This window comes from Jaculus jaculus, chromosome X (genome assembly GCF_020740685.1).
Source record: "Jaculus jaculus isolate mJacJac1 chromosome X, mJacJac1.mat.Y.cur, whole genome shotgun sequence".
Classification (NCBI taxonomy): Eukaryota; Metazoa; Chordata; class Mammalia; order Rodentia; family Dipodidae; genus Jaculus; species Jaculus jaculus.
Genome location: NC_059125.1, coordinates 106,621,451 through 106,637,135, shown reverse-complemented (window position 1 = coordinate 106,637,135; position 15,685 = coordinate 106,621,451). Strand labels below are relative to the sequence as shown.

The 15,685-nt window shown below is 40.7% G+C and overlaps 1 protein-coding gene across 3 annotated transcripts in view; it reads left to right on the top strand.

Annotated features, from left to right (window-relative positions):
• Positions 1–15,685, top strand: part of Amot (angiomotin) — a 77,915-nt gene that overhangs the window by 6,816 nt on the left and 55,414 nt on the right. For 2 of the 3 annotated variants that reach the window (XM_045140108.1, XM_045140107.1), the window contains exons 2-4: positions 3,223–3,289; positions 9,761–9,909; positions 12,815–13,748. In XM_045140108.1, coding sequence (XP_044996043.1) covers positions 12,877–13,748 — 872 coding nt within the window. In that variant the 5' untranslated portion in view covers positions 3,223–3,289; positions 9,761–9,909; positions 12,815–12,876. The remainder of the gene's footprint in view (positions 1–3,222; positions 3,290–9,760; positions 9,910–12,814; positions 13,749–15,685) is intronic. The other variant, XM_004659116.2, reaches the window with a different exon arrangement.

The window sequence follows — 15,685 nt, the reverse complement described above, 5'->3', positions numbered from 1 at the left end:
TACTTCACAGAGGTGTTTAGGCATCCTTCATATTGGGCACATGCTTTGAGGTCATTGGATGAAAGGTGTTTGCATGATGGCAGAGCAGGCTTATTATAGGGTCCTGAGCAGGTGTTCACTTTTAATGAGCTTTACTCTCTTATAACATACAGTGCCCTTTGGTGCCCCATTGCCTTACTGACTATAATTAAGCATGACCCTACATTTGTATTATTGACCCTCTTGGCTTAAAAAAAAATAAACATTTTCTTAGTCTTGAAGTAAGAAGCCTCTAGTTGCTGCCAGCATGAGAGGAAAAATAGTTTCAGCAAGAGACATTAGCTGGAATGCACCATAGTGACCAGTGAGTTCCTCAGAGCTCCATCAGAATGTTAGAGGAAAGCAGATTTTGGTGTGTCTGTTTAGGGGAGAAAGTCTTGAATAATATTTGCTTGTAACAAATATTGATGATAGCCAGTAACTGAAACTCGGCCATTGTTGTGTATTGTTCACAGCTGGTTTTTATTAATGATGGAATATTTATGCTTGCTGTACAATTCGTGGCTCATTTCCATGTGTATGTCAGAACTTAAATACCCCCCAAGGCAACATTAAGATAACATTAAATATAAATGTGGCCAAGCTAGAAAGGGTAGATTTGGCAGAGGGGGGTCTCCTTTACTTTTATTAGTGTTGCTTTAGCTCACAATAACTGCCCCCCCTTTAGGCACTGATGCTGATCTTTTTCTCTTTATAATATTCCATAGCAAACTTAACATTCTTATGCTTTTGATATGGACAAATAACTGCACCCCCAGTGCAGATGAAACTGATGTATGTGTTTTTTAAGAGCATATTTTTTCTGCACATGCTTCTCATTATCCCAGAGGCCTGGACTCAATCAGGAAAGGAGCAGAGAAACCACATAATTGAAAGGAGAATGACGGTGGTGCATACTTGGAATATTTGTGGGAAGGGGATTGCTGACATCAGAAAATGTAGTGGCCTGAGTGTTAACAGCATTGAAGAGAAATCAGCTTTCTGTGTTTTTGTGTATTGAGAATTATTTTAAGGGGTTACAAATATGGGCCTGCTTTGACATCTTTTTTATGAAGTTGCCCTGGAAACTTTGATGAAGGTTCAAATAGAATATAGAATAGTTCAATTAAAACCTTCCCTATTAGGAAGGTAATTAGTACATCCTTTACTCACTTTGGTTGTTTTCAAATAGCATGGATGTGCATTGAATTAGTGACATTTTTTTTTCATGTGATAGCAAACTGAGATAAAAATCACAGATGGGGAAAATTATTTAAATTGCCTATTTTGAAGAAATCTACCTTCCTCCTTATTACATTTAAGTTTCCAGTTCAGATCTTTGTTTTACTCCCTTTATATACAGTGATCACATTTTAGTTTAGTAGTTAGTTTCACTGGATCGTAGGTTGTAAACCAAAGTGTACTAATTTAAGTTTCCTGTGTGAATTGGATAAATGCAGTGAGTCATAATAACCATTTTATTAAGGTAATATTTGACTTTCTTTCCTTCTGAAATCTCTCTCTCTTTCTCTTTGTGTGTGTGTGTGAGTGTGTCTGTGAGAGAGAGAGAGAGAAAGAGAGAGAGAGAGAGAGAGAGAGAGAGAGAGAGGAAGAGGAAGAGGGGAGGAAAAGAGGGAGGGAGTAAAATATTGAGGGAGGCAGATTGTTTTCTTTAAAGCAAACAATTTTTGGAGTTAAGAAAATATTGATGACCCGCTTTACCCTAACAACATTCTTTCTGCCTGAGGCTGCCAGTTAGGCTTGTGTTAGGGCAATGTGATGAGTTTTCTGACCTGGTGCTTTTTGTGCCCAGGCTAAGCACTTCACCCTTGGCAGCCTGAACAGGAAGGGTAATGTTGGGGCTTGGAGTACAGGCTTCCTTGTCATTTCTTTCTGTTGCATGTCATCTTTTTTTAGGAAGATGAATGTTGGCTTGTGAGGTCTCAGAGCAACTTGCAGAAAAGTCCCTACTCTGTAGCCGAATCAAACATGCATCTGCCATGATCTTCCAGTTTTCCCTCATGTGGTTCCTCATACTTTGACCCATACCTGCATTACTTTCTGTGAGTGGGGCACTTAGTTAGGATTTGTGTCTTCATGGATCTCTCCTTACTTCTTGAAAAAGCAGAGTTCAGATTCACTTCCACAGTGATAATAGAGTCAAGCCAGGTTACAGCTCCCAGATCCATAGCAGGAGGAGGGGCTCTCTCTGCCTTGGGAAAATGACTCAGGCCCTTTGGCATGAAGATATGAAACACTGGCTCCTATCCATGCACCTGCTGGATGCCACACCTGCAGTCAGCACCTGAGCCTCACTCAAACCCAAAACCTGGACTGAAGGCAGATGTGGTTCCCTTCCAAAGATGTATAGCAAAATGGGTAGCTCCCTTTTATGTTAGTGGAGAGTTCCATTCAGCCAGTCATCCTAGGCTTACTTGCATACTTTCTCCTTGGAGAAGCCCACTAATTTGAAGATAACGTGAGAGTACTAAGGGGGCTGACTTTTTGAATGAATTTCTTCTTGTGAACTAACGTGTTCTGTTTTTCTTTCTTTTTTTTTTTTTTGAGGTAAGGTCAAACTCTAACCCAGGCTGACCTTGAACTCAGGGCAATGCTACTAACTCAGCCTCCCTAGTTCTTGGGTGAAAGGCATGCAATACCACACCAGGCTCATTTTGTGAGCTATCTTAAAAAAACTGACATAGCCGGGTGTGGTAGCGCATGCCTTTAATCCCAGCACTCGGGGAGGTAGAGATAGGAGGATCGTCATGAGTTTGAGGCCACCCTGAGACTACACAACTCCAGGTCACCCTAAGCTAGAGTGAGACCCTACCTTGAACCTCCCCCCCCAAAAAAACAGATAACTAAACCCGGTGTGGTGGTGCACACCTTTAATCCCAGCACTAGGGAGTCAGATGTAGGAGGATCACCGTGAGTTCCAGGCTACCCTGAGACTACATAATGAATTCCAGGTCAACCTGAGCTAGAGTGAGACCCTACCTTAAAAAAACAACAACAAAAAGCAAATACTCTGTGGAAGCTTTCACCTTATAACAGCACATAAGGCAGGAATTCACAAGACTGTTTCTAATCCTGGCCCTACTAGTGGGCTATAGTGAAAATCTGATGAAATTAGTCAACATTAGCTATTTGTTTTCATTGTAAAAAGGAATTAATCACATCTGCCTTTACTTCCATTCACAGCTGCTGAAAAGGATAACTGAAACGAAAGTGCTTTTGACTCCTTACAACCAAGGCTGAGGAACTAAAGGTAATATTTGCTATGATTATCATTATCATCATTGCTGTTGTCATTCATTTGTTTGCTTCTCCTGCTTTTGCTTCTAGCAAAGTCTTTGAGAAGTTGTTATTCATTCACTGTGCAATTATTTTTAAGCACATTGAATATACATGTTAGTGTGTTAGGTATTGAGACAGAAAAATCACACACCCATGTCCTAGTAAATTTTCACTTCCATTTCCACTTCAATCCCTTGTCATGATTTCTTCTTGGGTACTCAGAAGCCTAAATGGAGAGAATTATCTTTTATTCCCTCTGCACTACAGTTTAGAACTAACATCCCTGAAACAAGGTTAAGATTGAAGTTATATGGAAGAGGGATTCAGGAAGTGAATAAAGAAATTTGTTTCATATTTACAATGTGCTAGATCTTTGAGTAATTATTTTCTTTATGGATTCACTTTATGTTCCATCCTTGATTAAGTACTGCTCCCTCTCTGTCTGGTCTAGTGCCCTCTTAGGACTTAAGCTGTTACCCATATGCTAGCAGCTTCCAAAGGTATATATCAGCCTGTCTTTGACATCAAGTTGGTCAGCAAATTTGATGTCTTCTACTCAGCTCAGAGATCTTTCCTTTTGTACTTCCAGAGCTATATGCTCATACCTCTGTTGTCTCATTATACCGGGCCTGCTCTGCTTGCCTGGAAGCTTCTTGAGTTATTGTTCCACTGTTTAGCTATAGTACATGCTCGCTAAATGTTTGTGGCAAATACACAGCGATTAGTGTTGTGATTGATGTGTACAAAGTCCAGAAGCCTCATAGAAAGGACATAATTTATTTTTCAGTTAGGGAAGAAACAGAAGGATGGGGAAGAATCTGTCAAGGAGAAGGTGAAAGGTAAAACTTCCCTTTTCTGAGAGTTCTGGCAAAGATGCAAAGAAAAAAAAAATGCCTGTCATGTCTGTTCTGGCAAATCCAGGGTTATCTCTGGCCTGCTGCCTTCTCTGTCTAAGGATGGAATGACTTTTATGGTCATGTTTGCAAATAATCTTTCTATAACACACTGACCACTTAAACAGATGCTACTTAGCCATATAATATTAAGTAGGTTTGGCATTAAAGTGCCACCTTCACTGAAGCTATGAATAGAGGTAGGCACAAAGGTTCCTTGATCATGTACATTCAGTTTTGTATAGCAAAATGCCCAACAGGAAAAATTTAAGATTGAGATCCAGAAGCTAACCAGCTCAGTTCTCAGAATGTAACAGGCTGGGTAACTGGAACTACATGTCTTCAAGCAGACTGTCAGATCTTTCCAAGGGCAAAAATGAAAGATGATATAAGCCATTACAGGCCATGAACCTGTTCTCACCCACCTGATGCTTTTGCTAATTAGCTTCTTGGCTGAGTGGCAATTTGGGGCAAGTGCATACAAGCTGGATTCACAGGGGAGCGCACATTCCACCCTGACATTTCGCAAGCCACTGGGATAGTACACTACCTCTCTTCCCTTAGGTTTCCCTAGAGTCCTGCTCTGCCCTAGTGGAGAAATGAGTATAGGAAAATTTTCATTAAGTGAGGAAAATGTTTCATATATTGACATTTTGGGGGAGTCTTCTTCTTACTATTATTTTTTTGTAGACAATTATACTTGACCCATTAGTTTTTCTTTCGGGATTCTGTTATTAGGAAACAATGCAAACTATTGATGTTTTGTAACATTATTTAGAGTAGCACAGGAGAGAAGCCATTTGAATATCTTAATAATTAGAGACTTGTAAGTGAATCTTGATAGACTTATTTTTTGGACTATTGCACAGCAATTACAATGTTTGTTATGAAGTCTATCCCACAGTGTGGAGAAAGTGCTTATGAAGAAGTAAAAGGTAGGATCCTAAATTATGTGTACATTAATATTTTATTGTCACAGGTACTAGGTATCCCACTTGTAATTCCAATTCTCAGAAGGCTGAGGCAGGAGAATTTCTATGACTTTGAGACCAGTCTGGGCTACATAGTGAATTTTTGGCTAGTCTGCCCTGTACAGTGAGACCCTGTCTCAAAACAACAACAACAACAACAACAACAACAACAACAAACCAAAATACAAATCAACAACAACAAAAAAACAGACAAAAGCTTCATTGCTTTATTAAAAAATATATAAATATGAGGAGAACATTGAGTGATATTAACAATGCCTAGATTGATGTGCTGGGATTGTGAGGTACTTTATATATTTGGTTTGTGGATATAGGGTTTCACTCTAGTCCAAGCTGTCCTGGTATTCACTATGTAGTCTTTGGCTGGCCTAGAACTCAGTGATCCTCCTATCTCTGCCTTCACAGTGCTAGGATTAAAGGTATGTACCACCACACCTGGATGTCTTAGTTATATATTTACTATAAGTATTTTCATGGTATGTCTAGGCTATGTGTGAAAATAGAATAACAATACAAACGTATGCTATACCATAATAGATAGGAGATTGTTAAAATTGACAGGTTCTAGCTATCTTCTTAAACTTCCTATTTTTTATGCTCAATCTGATTTTGTGGATGCCTTACAATTTTTACAAGGCAATAAGGAGTGGGATATGTTAACATGATCTGACCCTCCTGTGAAATGGATGTAGGTGGCAACAGGATTGTGGACACCACCTCCATACTTCACTACTCCCCTTCACTTTCAAGATGATCACCGTTGTTGTCTATTAATATGTGCAGGTTAATTGCTTCAGAGCATGGATAAAGTTAAAAAAATGACCAACCCTTTATTGGAATATTCTAGTATTTAAGTAATCCCACGAGAATTTCAGCCTTTTCTGGAATACTTAGAAAGCACCTTGTAAAGATAGATGAATCCAACTCAGGTCTTTTTTTTTTTTTTTTTGAGGTAGGGTCTCACTCTGGTCCAGGCTGACCTGGAATTCACTATGTAGTCTCAGGGTGGCCTTGAACTCATGGCAATCCTCCTACCTCTGCCTCCCCAGTGCTGGGATTAAAGGTGTGCGCCACCACGCCCAAGCTCCCATCTCAGATCTTAAAATGATTTTCAACCTAACCTAGGCAAAGATAGAGATAGGAACAAAGAGTTGAGGCCAAATCCTTAGGCTTTTTCTTACACTAGTGAAGAGTTAAATGAGAGCAAGTGCCAAACTGGTATATGATGGTCACAAGAGGTGGGTGTCCTCCCAAGAGCTTTTCCAGTTCTGGCTTGTGATAGCATAAAGACCTCTACCCAAAAGACTGAGTTGCAAATAAGTGCTTTAAAAACCCAATTTATAAAATTGCTACAACAGTGTAGAAAAATGAAAGCTTATTTGAAATAATGATTATAGTAATAACTAAGTTTCTTTAGACTGTAATATATATATATCCATGGTTGGCACTTTATATGGAATATCTCCCTTAATCTTTATAACGATTATATGAGTTGTGTGTACTATTCTCTCTATTTTGAGATTGAGAACTGGGAGGTTACTAGATATAGATGGGGTTAGTTAATAAAACTTTGATCCAGGATTTGAACTTGGGCCATGTGACTATAAGCTTCTTTTTGGCTTTGGTTTTTTGAGATAGGGTCTCACTCTAGCCCAAGCTGACCTGGAATTCACTATGTAGTCTCAGGGTGGCCTTGAACTCATGGCAATCCTCCTATTTTGGCCTCCCTAATGCTGGGATTAAAGGTGTGTGCCACTACCCAAAGGCTGACTATAGGCTTCTTAACCATGATGCTTTTGCTGCCTATCCATACCAGTTACATTGTTAGAGATACCCTGCTAAAGGAAGTGAATGTGTGTCTTCTAGGATTGTTGAAAAAAGTAATATACATGACACTTCAGGCTGCAATATAGACCAAGTTGAGAGAACATAAGAAACCACCTGTAGCCTCTTGTTTATCAGAAGATATAGTGGGTGTATGTGTGTGTGGGGTGCACAAATACATATTATTTTTGACCAGTCTGCTGTCTCCTTAGCTGTTAATAAAGGTGTATGAAACAATTCAATTCCAATTTAATAGAAAAACAGGTTTTATCAGCTAGATTCTCTATCCCAGTCTTGGTGGACTAAGGCATGGAGACAGAATGAGAGGAGAATGTAGAAGGGATAGAAAGAAGATCTAATAACCATATTGCGATATTTATTTGAAGGGTGAAAATTTGGTTTGTCCTGGCCACCTTGTAATGTTGACTTTTTGGGGACTTGGCTTGGGAAACATCTGGGCTCTCACTGTGTTTTGGCTCGACCTCCCAGGTATAAAGGGAAAGGCCAGTGGCTGAAAATGGAGTAAGAATTTGGCTTGGCCTTTGTGCCTTGTTACAAGAAAGCTGAATACACACACACACACACACACACACACACACACACACACACACACACACTTGTTCATATGAACTTTTAAAGACAGAACTATTGGGATGTCCTTTCTTCTATGAAGCATTCTCAGGCCAGAGTGTGTGTCCAAGAGCAACAAGGTTATTTCATTGATTGAAGATGATGTCAGAGCTCTGGAAGGGACTTCATTAAAACTGTGGGAAGATTAAAAATTGCAGAGTTCGTATTATTTTAGTTCTTGAACACAAGACAAGGAATCTTTTCCTTACCTTTCTCACCAATAAACTGAGTAGTAGTGTTTTCTTTCTTAGACTACTCAACATGAAGAGAAACATATATTCTTTAAGAAAAAAAAAATCCTAAGATGGACAGGACTCGGCAAAGTCTTTTTTTTTTTTTTTTCCTTGAGCTGACTTGTTTTCCTGTTAAACAGAAACCAAAAAAAGCCTAGTATGAGAGTAGGAAAACACTGTCCAGTTGACATGAAGTGACTTGATTTTTGAAAAAGATGTGGAGGAGAGAGAACAAAATTAAGGGGGAAAGGGAGACATTGGACAAATAAAGTTTTCCCCAATGAAGAGCTGGGTGTTAGAAGAAAGCCAGTTACAATCAGCATGCAGAATCTAAGTAGTTCTGGAAAAGAATTGTGTGGTGGTTTCTCTCTAGGGGCTCCAGTTTAAAAGCCTTGAGCTGTTTTCTGGTGTTTCAGTTGAAAACCAGACAAATGTTTTGTTCCCAATCGAACAATAGAAGCACGGTGATATTTACCATCGCTTTGTTACCAGTCCAGCTTTGATTCCAATTAACAGTTGTTCCTCTGCTTTGAAATGAGGGGAGACACCCTAAAATAATTACTTTACAGATTGGAGGCAATTTTGCTTTTGATCATGATTACACATTGAGCCAAAACAAGATGGAAAGACAAATTTCCGGGTTTGCTCACTCTATATCTGCTCAGTTTATTTTTGGCAACATTGCAAGGAAATAATGTTAAATTAATCACTGTGTGGTTTTGTGGATTTTTTTTTAACTTGAAAATTTTGGACAAACTCCCAAAATATAGCAATGCTTGTGCTGATCCTTTGCATTGCCTTGCCTCTGATGGAGCCTTTGGTATGGATTAAAGTTTTTTTTTTTTTTTCTGTTTAAGTGATATGAGTCATGACTAGGCCAGGATGTGGTTCATGTGTACCTCACCTAAACACAAACTCCCAGGTATTAGAATAATTTGGCTTGGACATGGAGCGGTCCACAGCTAAAAGAAAAGAAATGTAAATGAAGACTACTGTATCAAATCCATACCTCTGGGGCATTTACACCTTTCTAAATAATGTGCGTGTAGTAGATTGCTGTTGCTGAGACGCTGGCTCATCGGAAGTGCTGAGAAAGCAAGTGGAGGCATGTTCTGCTTGAATAAACATGGTTGGAAGATTGTAAGCTCCTTGAGAGCAGGAATTATATTTTGCATGTCTTTGTATGCCACATTGTGACCAGCATGAGGCTGGAAAATGCCTGGAATAGTCAATATACAATAAATACTAAATGACTTGGTTGCAGTTTCGTTTTTCTTCTGCCCATTTGAGGCTGAGGCAGTCAAATGAAGAGCTAGATACTAGATAATGAGTGTTCTATTTAACCTGGAATTCACTCTCTAGTCCCAGGGTGGCCTTGAACTCAGAGTGATCCTCCTACCTTAGCCTCCCAAATGATGGGATTAAAGGCATGTGCCATCAAACCCAGCCAAGTACTCTATTTTGCTTTGACCCTCAAACCAACTTCCAATGACTGCTTCCATTCTGGGATGGAACCTGTCCTGCTACTGATAGCAATTGAAGGTTGTTCCCTAAGGTAATCATGGTTATGGCTCTCTTGTCATCACCTAACATTCCAATAGAGATAGCTTTCTAAGGCTGTGAGGCTAGAACACAGCTGTCAGGCTTGAGCCTTCCTAACCTCTGGAGACTGGCATGACCTTCTGTACCCAGCTGTTGTTCAGATACTTTTTGGTGTCCTAGTGGAAGTGAACTCTGCCACTCATTTAAAAGTCAAGTGCCATGGGACAAGTCATTCCCTTGGAAGGAGTGGTTTGGTTAATATTGGCTCTTGGTGGCAACATAGAAACAACTTTTATTTCTCCCTCCCTCCCCCTCCTGAACATTTCAGAGTGACCTGTTGTTGGACTCTTGGCGGCGCTTCCCCTGAACCTGAGTGTTAGGGGAGAGGGAATCTGGTGCTGCGCTTTCTGGAGCTGTTCATAAGCAAGAGTTCCCTATCCTGATCAAGGCTTCAAGCCTAAAAGAAAGCAGAAATAGGTACGAACACGGCTTGTGTATATGCATGTGTGTTTCTGTATGCGTATGTGTACATATGGATCTGCCCACAAGAGTGCATGCCCAAGTGCCTATGTATGTGTGCTGGATGGGGTGGGGGTGGCATGGGAGGGGGTGGCATATTCATATGGGTCTGATGTCTGGGACAACTCAATGTCTACATTTCCCTACTTTGCAGGAGAGGTTTGGAAGTGATTTTGATTTAATCATAAACATTCTTATTTCTGTCTTTTTTTTTTTCCTAGAAGTAAAGGTGTTTCATGTAATCACCTTTTTGGTTTCAGAGATTTGCTTATTAGAGTTTCCAACAAATGAGAGAGTCTCCATTTGACAGAACAAATATAGGAACCCCAGTGTTACTAGGGTAGAGGGAAATATGATTAAAGAGCAAGTTGGTCATCCTGTTAGTAGTTATCATGCACTTCACAAAAGAATATGGATGGAATTTTAAAATGCCTTTTCAGGCTGGGAGCATAGCCCAGAGGTAGAGTGCTTGCCTAGTATGCATAGACTCTGGGTTGTAAACCAGCACTACGAAATAAATAAAAAATTAACTGCTTAATTAAATGAAAAAATAAATGGCTTTTGGAGGGTGAAGTTTTGTGTCCAAGTGCTCCACAGAACAATTGGAAGTTAGGTACTGATGATAGCCATCAAAAATGAAAAATAAAAGACAATGAGCATGCGCATCTGCCATACACAGTGTGGACTGTGCCCTGCAGCACTGAGAATAGGGCTTTATATTTCTGTGGAGGTTGGAGGCTGTTGACTAGCAGAGATATAGAGGCCTTGAAGGCAAATTCCAGAGTTTTCACCTGAGGCTGGTTAGGTTGACCTTTACTGTGACTTTTTATGTAGCATGTCCATTCATGCCAAATTATAGAGTAAAAATTAGGTTACTTAACATTGGTATTTACTTATAGTTCTTAATGTGACAGATTGTTTCCAAAGAGTACATTTTTTTCAATTTTTTGTTCATTTTTATTTATTTATTTGAGAGTGACAGACAGAGAGATAAAGAGGCAGATAGGGGCTGGAGAGATGGCTTAGCGGTTAAGCGCTTGCCTGTGAAGCCTAAGGACCCCGGTTCAAGGCTCGGTTTCCCAGGACCCACGTTAGCCAGATGCACAAGGGGGCGCATGCATCTGGAGTTGGTTTGCAGTGGCTGGAAGCCTTGGTGCGCCCATTCTCTCTCTCTCTCTCTACCTGCCTCTTTCTCTCTCTGTTGCTCTCAAATAAATAAAAATGAACAAATTTTAAAAAAAAAAGGCAGATAGATAAGAGAATGGGTGCACCAGGGCCTCCAGCCACTGCAAAGGAATGTGTGAGCCCCCTTGTGCATCTGGCTAATGTGGGTCTTGGGGAATCAATCAACCGAGCCTTGAACCAAGGTCCTTAGGCTTCACAGGCAAGCGCTTAACTGCCAAGCCATCTCCCTAGCCCTTGTTTTGTTTTTTATTTTTTGAGGTAGGGTTTCACTCTAGCCCAGGCTGACCTGGAATTCACTATGTAGTCTCAGAGTGGCCTTCAGTTCAGGCGATCCTCCTACCTCTGCCTCCTGAGTGCTGGGATTAAAGGCATATGCTACCACACCCGGATTTCCAAAGAATTTTTGAGTCAGTGATTTTGTATGTGCTATAGAGTGCGGGGAAAGAGATATGTAAGTCACCTTCCATTCATTTTTTTTTTTCAGATGAAAAACTAGGAGTTATGCAAAGAAGGTTTGCCCTAAGTTATCATCCCAGTCAAGTTATAACTACAATTTGCTTTTTAATTTTGCTGCTATTATTACCTATTTTGCTAGATTTCATATTAGTTCATTAAAGACATTGATGGTGATAATGGGGGACATTGTGATAATGTTTCCAGAATGATGACCTTTTTATTTTTCAATTTCTAAACGTTGTGGGAGGCACATTTCAAAAGAAAGAAGTACTTCTGATTTAAGCTTCTCCTACCCAGCAAAAAGAATAAAATTTCTCCATTTCTGACCTTAGATGACTAAGGAAGAGACTGTGGCACTGGTGTTTATCCCATGTCATTCTCTTGTTAGGCTATGAACCATCCAAGTAGATGATCCTAAAAAAGATTTCTTAAGTTTTTTAAAGGGCATGTTTCAAAGACATAGGAGTGGGAAAAAAAAAAAAGTTTCATGAAGGCAGGGTTCATTTCTTTCGTCGTTGTCATCTTTTTTTTTTTTTTTTTTCCTTTTTGGTTTTTCGAGGTAGTGTCTCCTTCTAGCTCAGGCTGACCTGGAATTCACTTTGTAATCTCAGGGTGGCCTCGAACTCATGACAATCCTTCCTACTTCTGCCTCCAGAGTGCTGGGATTAAAGGCGTGTTCCACCACGCCCAGCTTGGCCCTTGGCCCGGTTCATTTCTATTTGGTACAAACTAAGGTCTACTTACACTTTATTTATTTTAGTACTTATTTCTTGTTCTATTTCTCCCACCACATGCTAAGCTGCTTTGTAAATTCTGTTTATGGAGTGACTTTCTCCATCTTTCAGCCCACACTGCCATAATAAGATGCCCATGTTTAAGTAGCCTACAGAGACATGGACCTTGTAAGAAAGGACCTTGGAAAACTGTTCACTCTGCTCACCCTACCTGATTGTCCCAGGTTTGCACATTCCTCTTAGAAATTAAGTCAAGATTCTTTAAATCATGCTAAAAGTTAAAGATAAAAACAGCTCTTTGGCCTACAAGTTCTTCAACATATCAGTACTAGAGCCAGGGATCATGGGAATTAATCTAGTATTTCTGAATTCAATTTTCTACTCTTTTCTGCAATGGAATTCTCACCTTCAGAAGCCCATTATCTTCCCCTTTAGAGGACTGAATTATCCATCAACTGGGTGTTAAGCTTACTGTTTCCCCTTCCCAGGTCAAGGGCAGCCCAGGTGCCCAATTTCTCTCTCTCTTCACAAAGCCCCACCAGCAATAGAGATGAGAAATTCTGAAGATCAGCCAAGTGGAGGAACCACGGTATTGCAGCGTCTACTACAAGAGCAGCTTCGCTATGGCAATCCTAGTGAAAATCGCAATCTGCTTGCCATACACCAGCAAGCCACAGGCAATGCCCCCCCATTCTCCACTGGCAGTGGGAACCCAGGCCCACAGAATGATGTGCTGAGTCCCCAAGAGCATCACCAACAGCTTGTGGCACATGCTGCTCGACAGGAACCCCAGGGCCAAGAAATTCAATCAGAAAACATCATAATGGAGAAACAGCTGTCCCCTCGAATGCAGAATAATGAAGAACTCCCTACTTATGAAGAAGCCAAGGTCCAGTCCCAGTACTTCCGGGGCCAACAGCATGCTAGCGTTGGAGCTGCTTTCTATGTCACTGGAGTCACCAACCAGAAGATGAGGACCGAGGGGCGCCCATCAGTTCAACGGCTCAATCCTGGGAAGATGCACCAGGATGAAGGACTCAGAGACCTTAAGCAAGGGCATGTCCGTTCCTTGAGTGAACGATTGATGCAGATGTCACTGGCTACCAGCGGAGTTAAAGCCCATCCACCTGTGACCAGCGCTCCCCTCTCTCCACCACAACCCAGTGACCTCTACAAGAATCCCACAAATTCCAGTGAATTCTACAAGGCCCAAGGACCACCGCCCAATCAGCATAGCTTGAAGGGCATGGAACACCGAGGCCCTCCACCAGAGTATCCTTTCAAGGGCATGCCACCACAGTCTGTAGTGTGCAAGCCCCAAGAGCCAGGGCACTTCTATAGTGAGCATCGCCTGAACCAGCCAGGGAGAGCAGAGGGGCAACTGATGAGGTATCAGCACCCCCCTGAATATGGCGCAGCCAGGTAAGAGAGTTCCCTTTCTGTCCTTGCCTGACCTCATTCCCAGCCAGCCTCTTCTGCTGCCTGTTGGGATTCTTAAGGGAAGGTGTTTGACATAACAAACTCTGCAATGCATGGCTCACCCCTCAGCTGAGTAAATTGTCAACCTGAATTTCTAGTCTCTTCAGCCATAATTAGCACTATATTAAAATTCCTTTCACTTGGTAGGTTGGGCATGGCCTCCCTTGACTGCCTAATGGATGAAGAAGAGAGCCAGGCTTAATTTTAGTACCTATTTGCTCTCCTAATTCCTAGGATATTAATGTCCTTCTTTTGAGTTTTTAAGCCCTTCCTTAAGAAACTGAAACAAATTATCTTGGACTTTAGTCTGTACTATCATATCACTTTCATGCATATCCCTCCATAAAATTCTCATTACTTTTTGGTGAACAAATCTGTTTTCTGTTTTTTGTACTTATCAAAGAATTATTGTGATTATTGAAAACAAATAGCCAGATATTAAGGTGGTGAAGGGGGAGGATTATCTGTGTGGGCAGTTTCCATTAAGTTCTTTGCTTTGCACTTCTTGCAATCCATGTAGTGTCTGGGTTGCTGCTTGTTTCTTCTATAGAGTTTGTCAGTTTCCTGTCTTATTTTAAACATCTAAGTTACATTCATACTATATCATGTACCAGTTTTGTCCAGATGCTAAAATGCGCAAGGTAAGATACTTCTAACACTTGTGTTTTATATATTTCATTCCTTAAGTATACATCTTAATCATTCGGAACACATTTCCTTTGGCCTTAGGGTACCACTCATTTTATTTGTGCTTTTAGTTTTTGGGCCATGTTGCTGATCAGTAGAACTTTAGCACCTGGGCAGGGGAAGGGTTTGAACCATGAGCATCAATGGTTGCAGTTATTTGTGGTGTCACTGCACTGGTTACAGGGTTATATAATAATGGGTGATCATAAGGTTTGTAGTCCTGCGTAGCCCGAAGACCAATTCTGTCATATGTTTCTTGTCTCCCTCTTTGCCTTTTTATGTACTCCTCATTCATTTGGGAAGTAATCTTTTTACTTGAAATCAGTGACTCAGGAGAGAAGGTGTTTGGAATGGAGTAGGGCAAAAGTAACATGAAGTTACTTAGTATTTCCTGATATTTTCATTTTCTCTCCCTGCAGATCCTGTTTATTTATTTTTAACCAGAGGCAGTTTACTTTAGGCTCCTCCCATAGCTTTATCTGTTTGGAATATTTTATTTTGCCTTTACTCAGGTTGGTTTCCTAACCCTTTTCAAGCTCCTTTGAAGCTCCCAAAGGACAAGAGCCTAAGTTCTCTTCAGTGTCTTAGAACAGGAAATAGGATAATGACAGAGCCATTCAGCTTTATTTTTAATTATTTTTAATTTTTTTAAAAAATTTTAATTTTTATTAATTAGTTTTGTATTCAGCAAATACAGTCAGTTTGGTACCATTATTAGGCTCATCCGTGATCTACCCCCTCCCTTTGGCCCCTCCTTGTTGAGGTATATGGTCATGCATTGTGGAGTTAGCCCACAGTTATGGGTAGGATAAATGTCTCTGCATATCACGACCCAACATATGGCTCTGACATTCTTTCCACCCCCTCTTCTGCCAAATTTCCCTGAGCCACGTTGGGTTCATTTTTGGTCTGCTTCAGTGATGAGGTGTTGGGGGCCTCTGGGTCTCTGGCTCTCTGATTTGGTAGGAGTTGATTTTTCTCTGTGTTGGTCTCCTTCACCCTTGTGCTGGTACCCAGTTCACCAGGAAAACAGCACCCTTGCTTGTTTCAACAATATTTCTTAGTTTCAGCCAGGGCCTTTTTGAGGTATGATGGGGTGGCTCTCTCCTTAGGATCTACATCTGTCTGAAAAAGAGAAGCAGATTCTCCAATGGAGAATAAGTGAGCACCAGGACAAATGAGATAACCCTTAC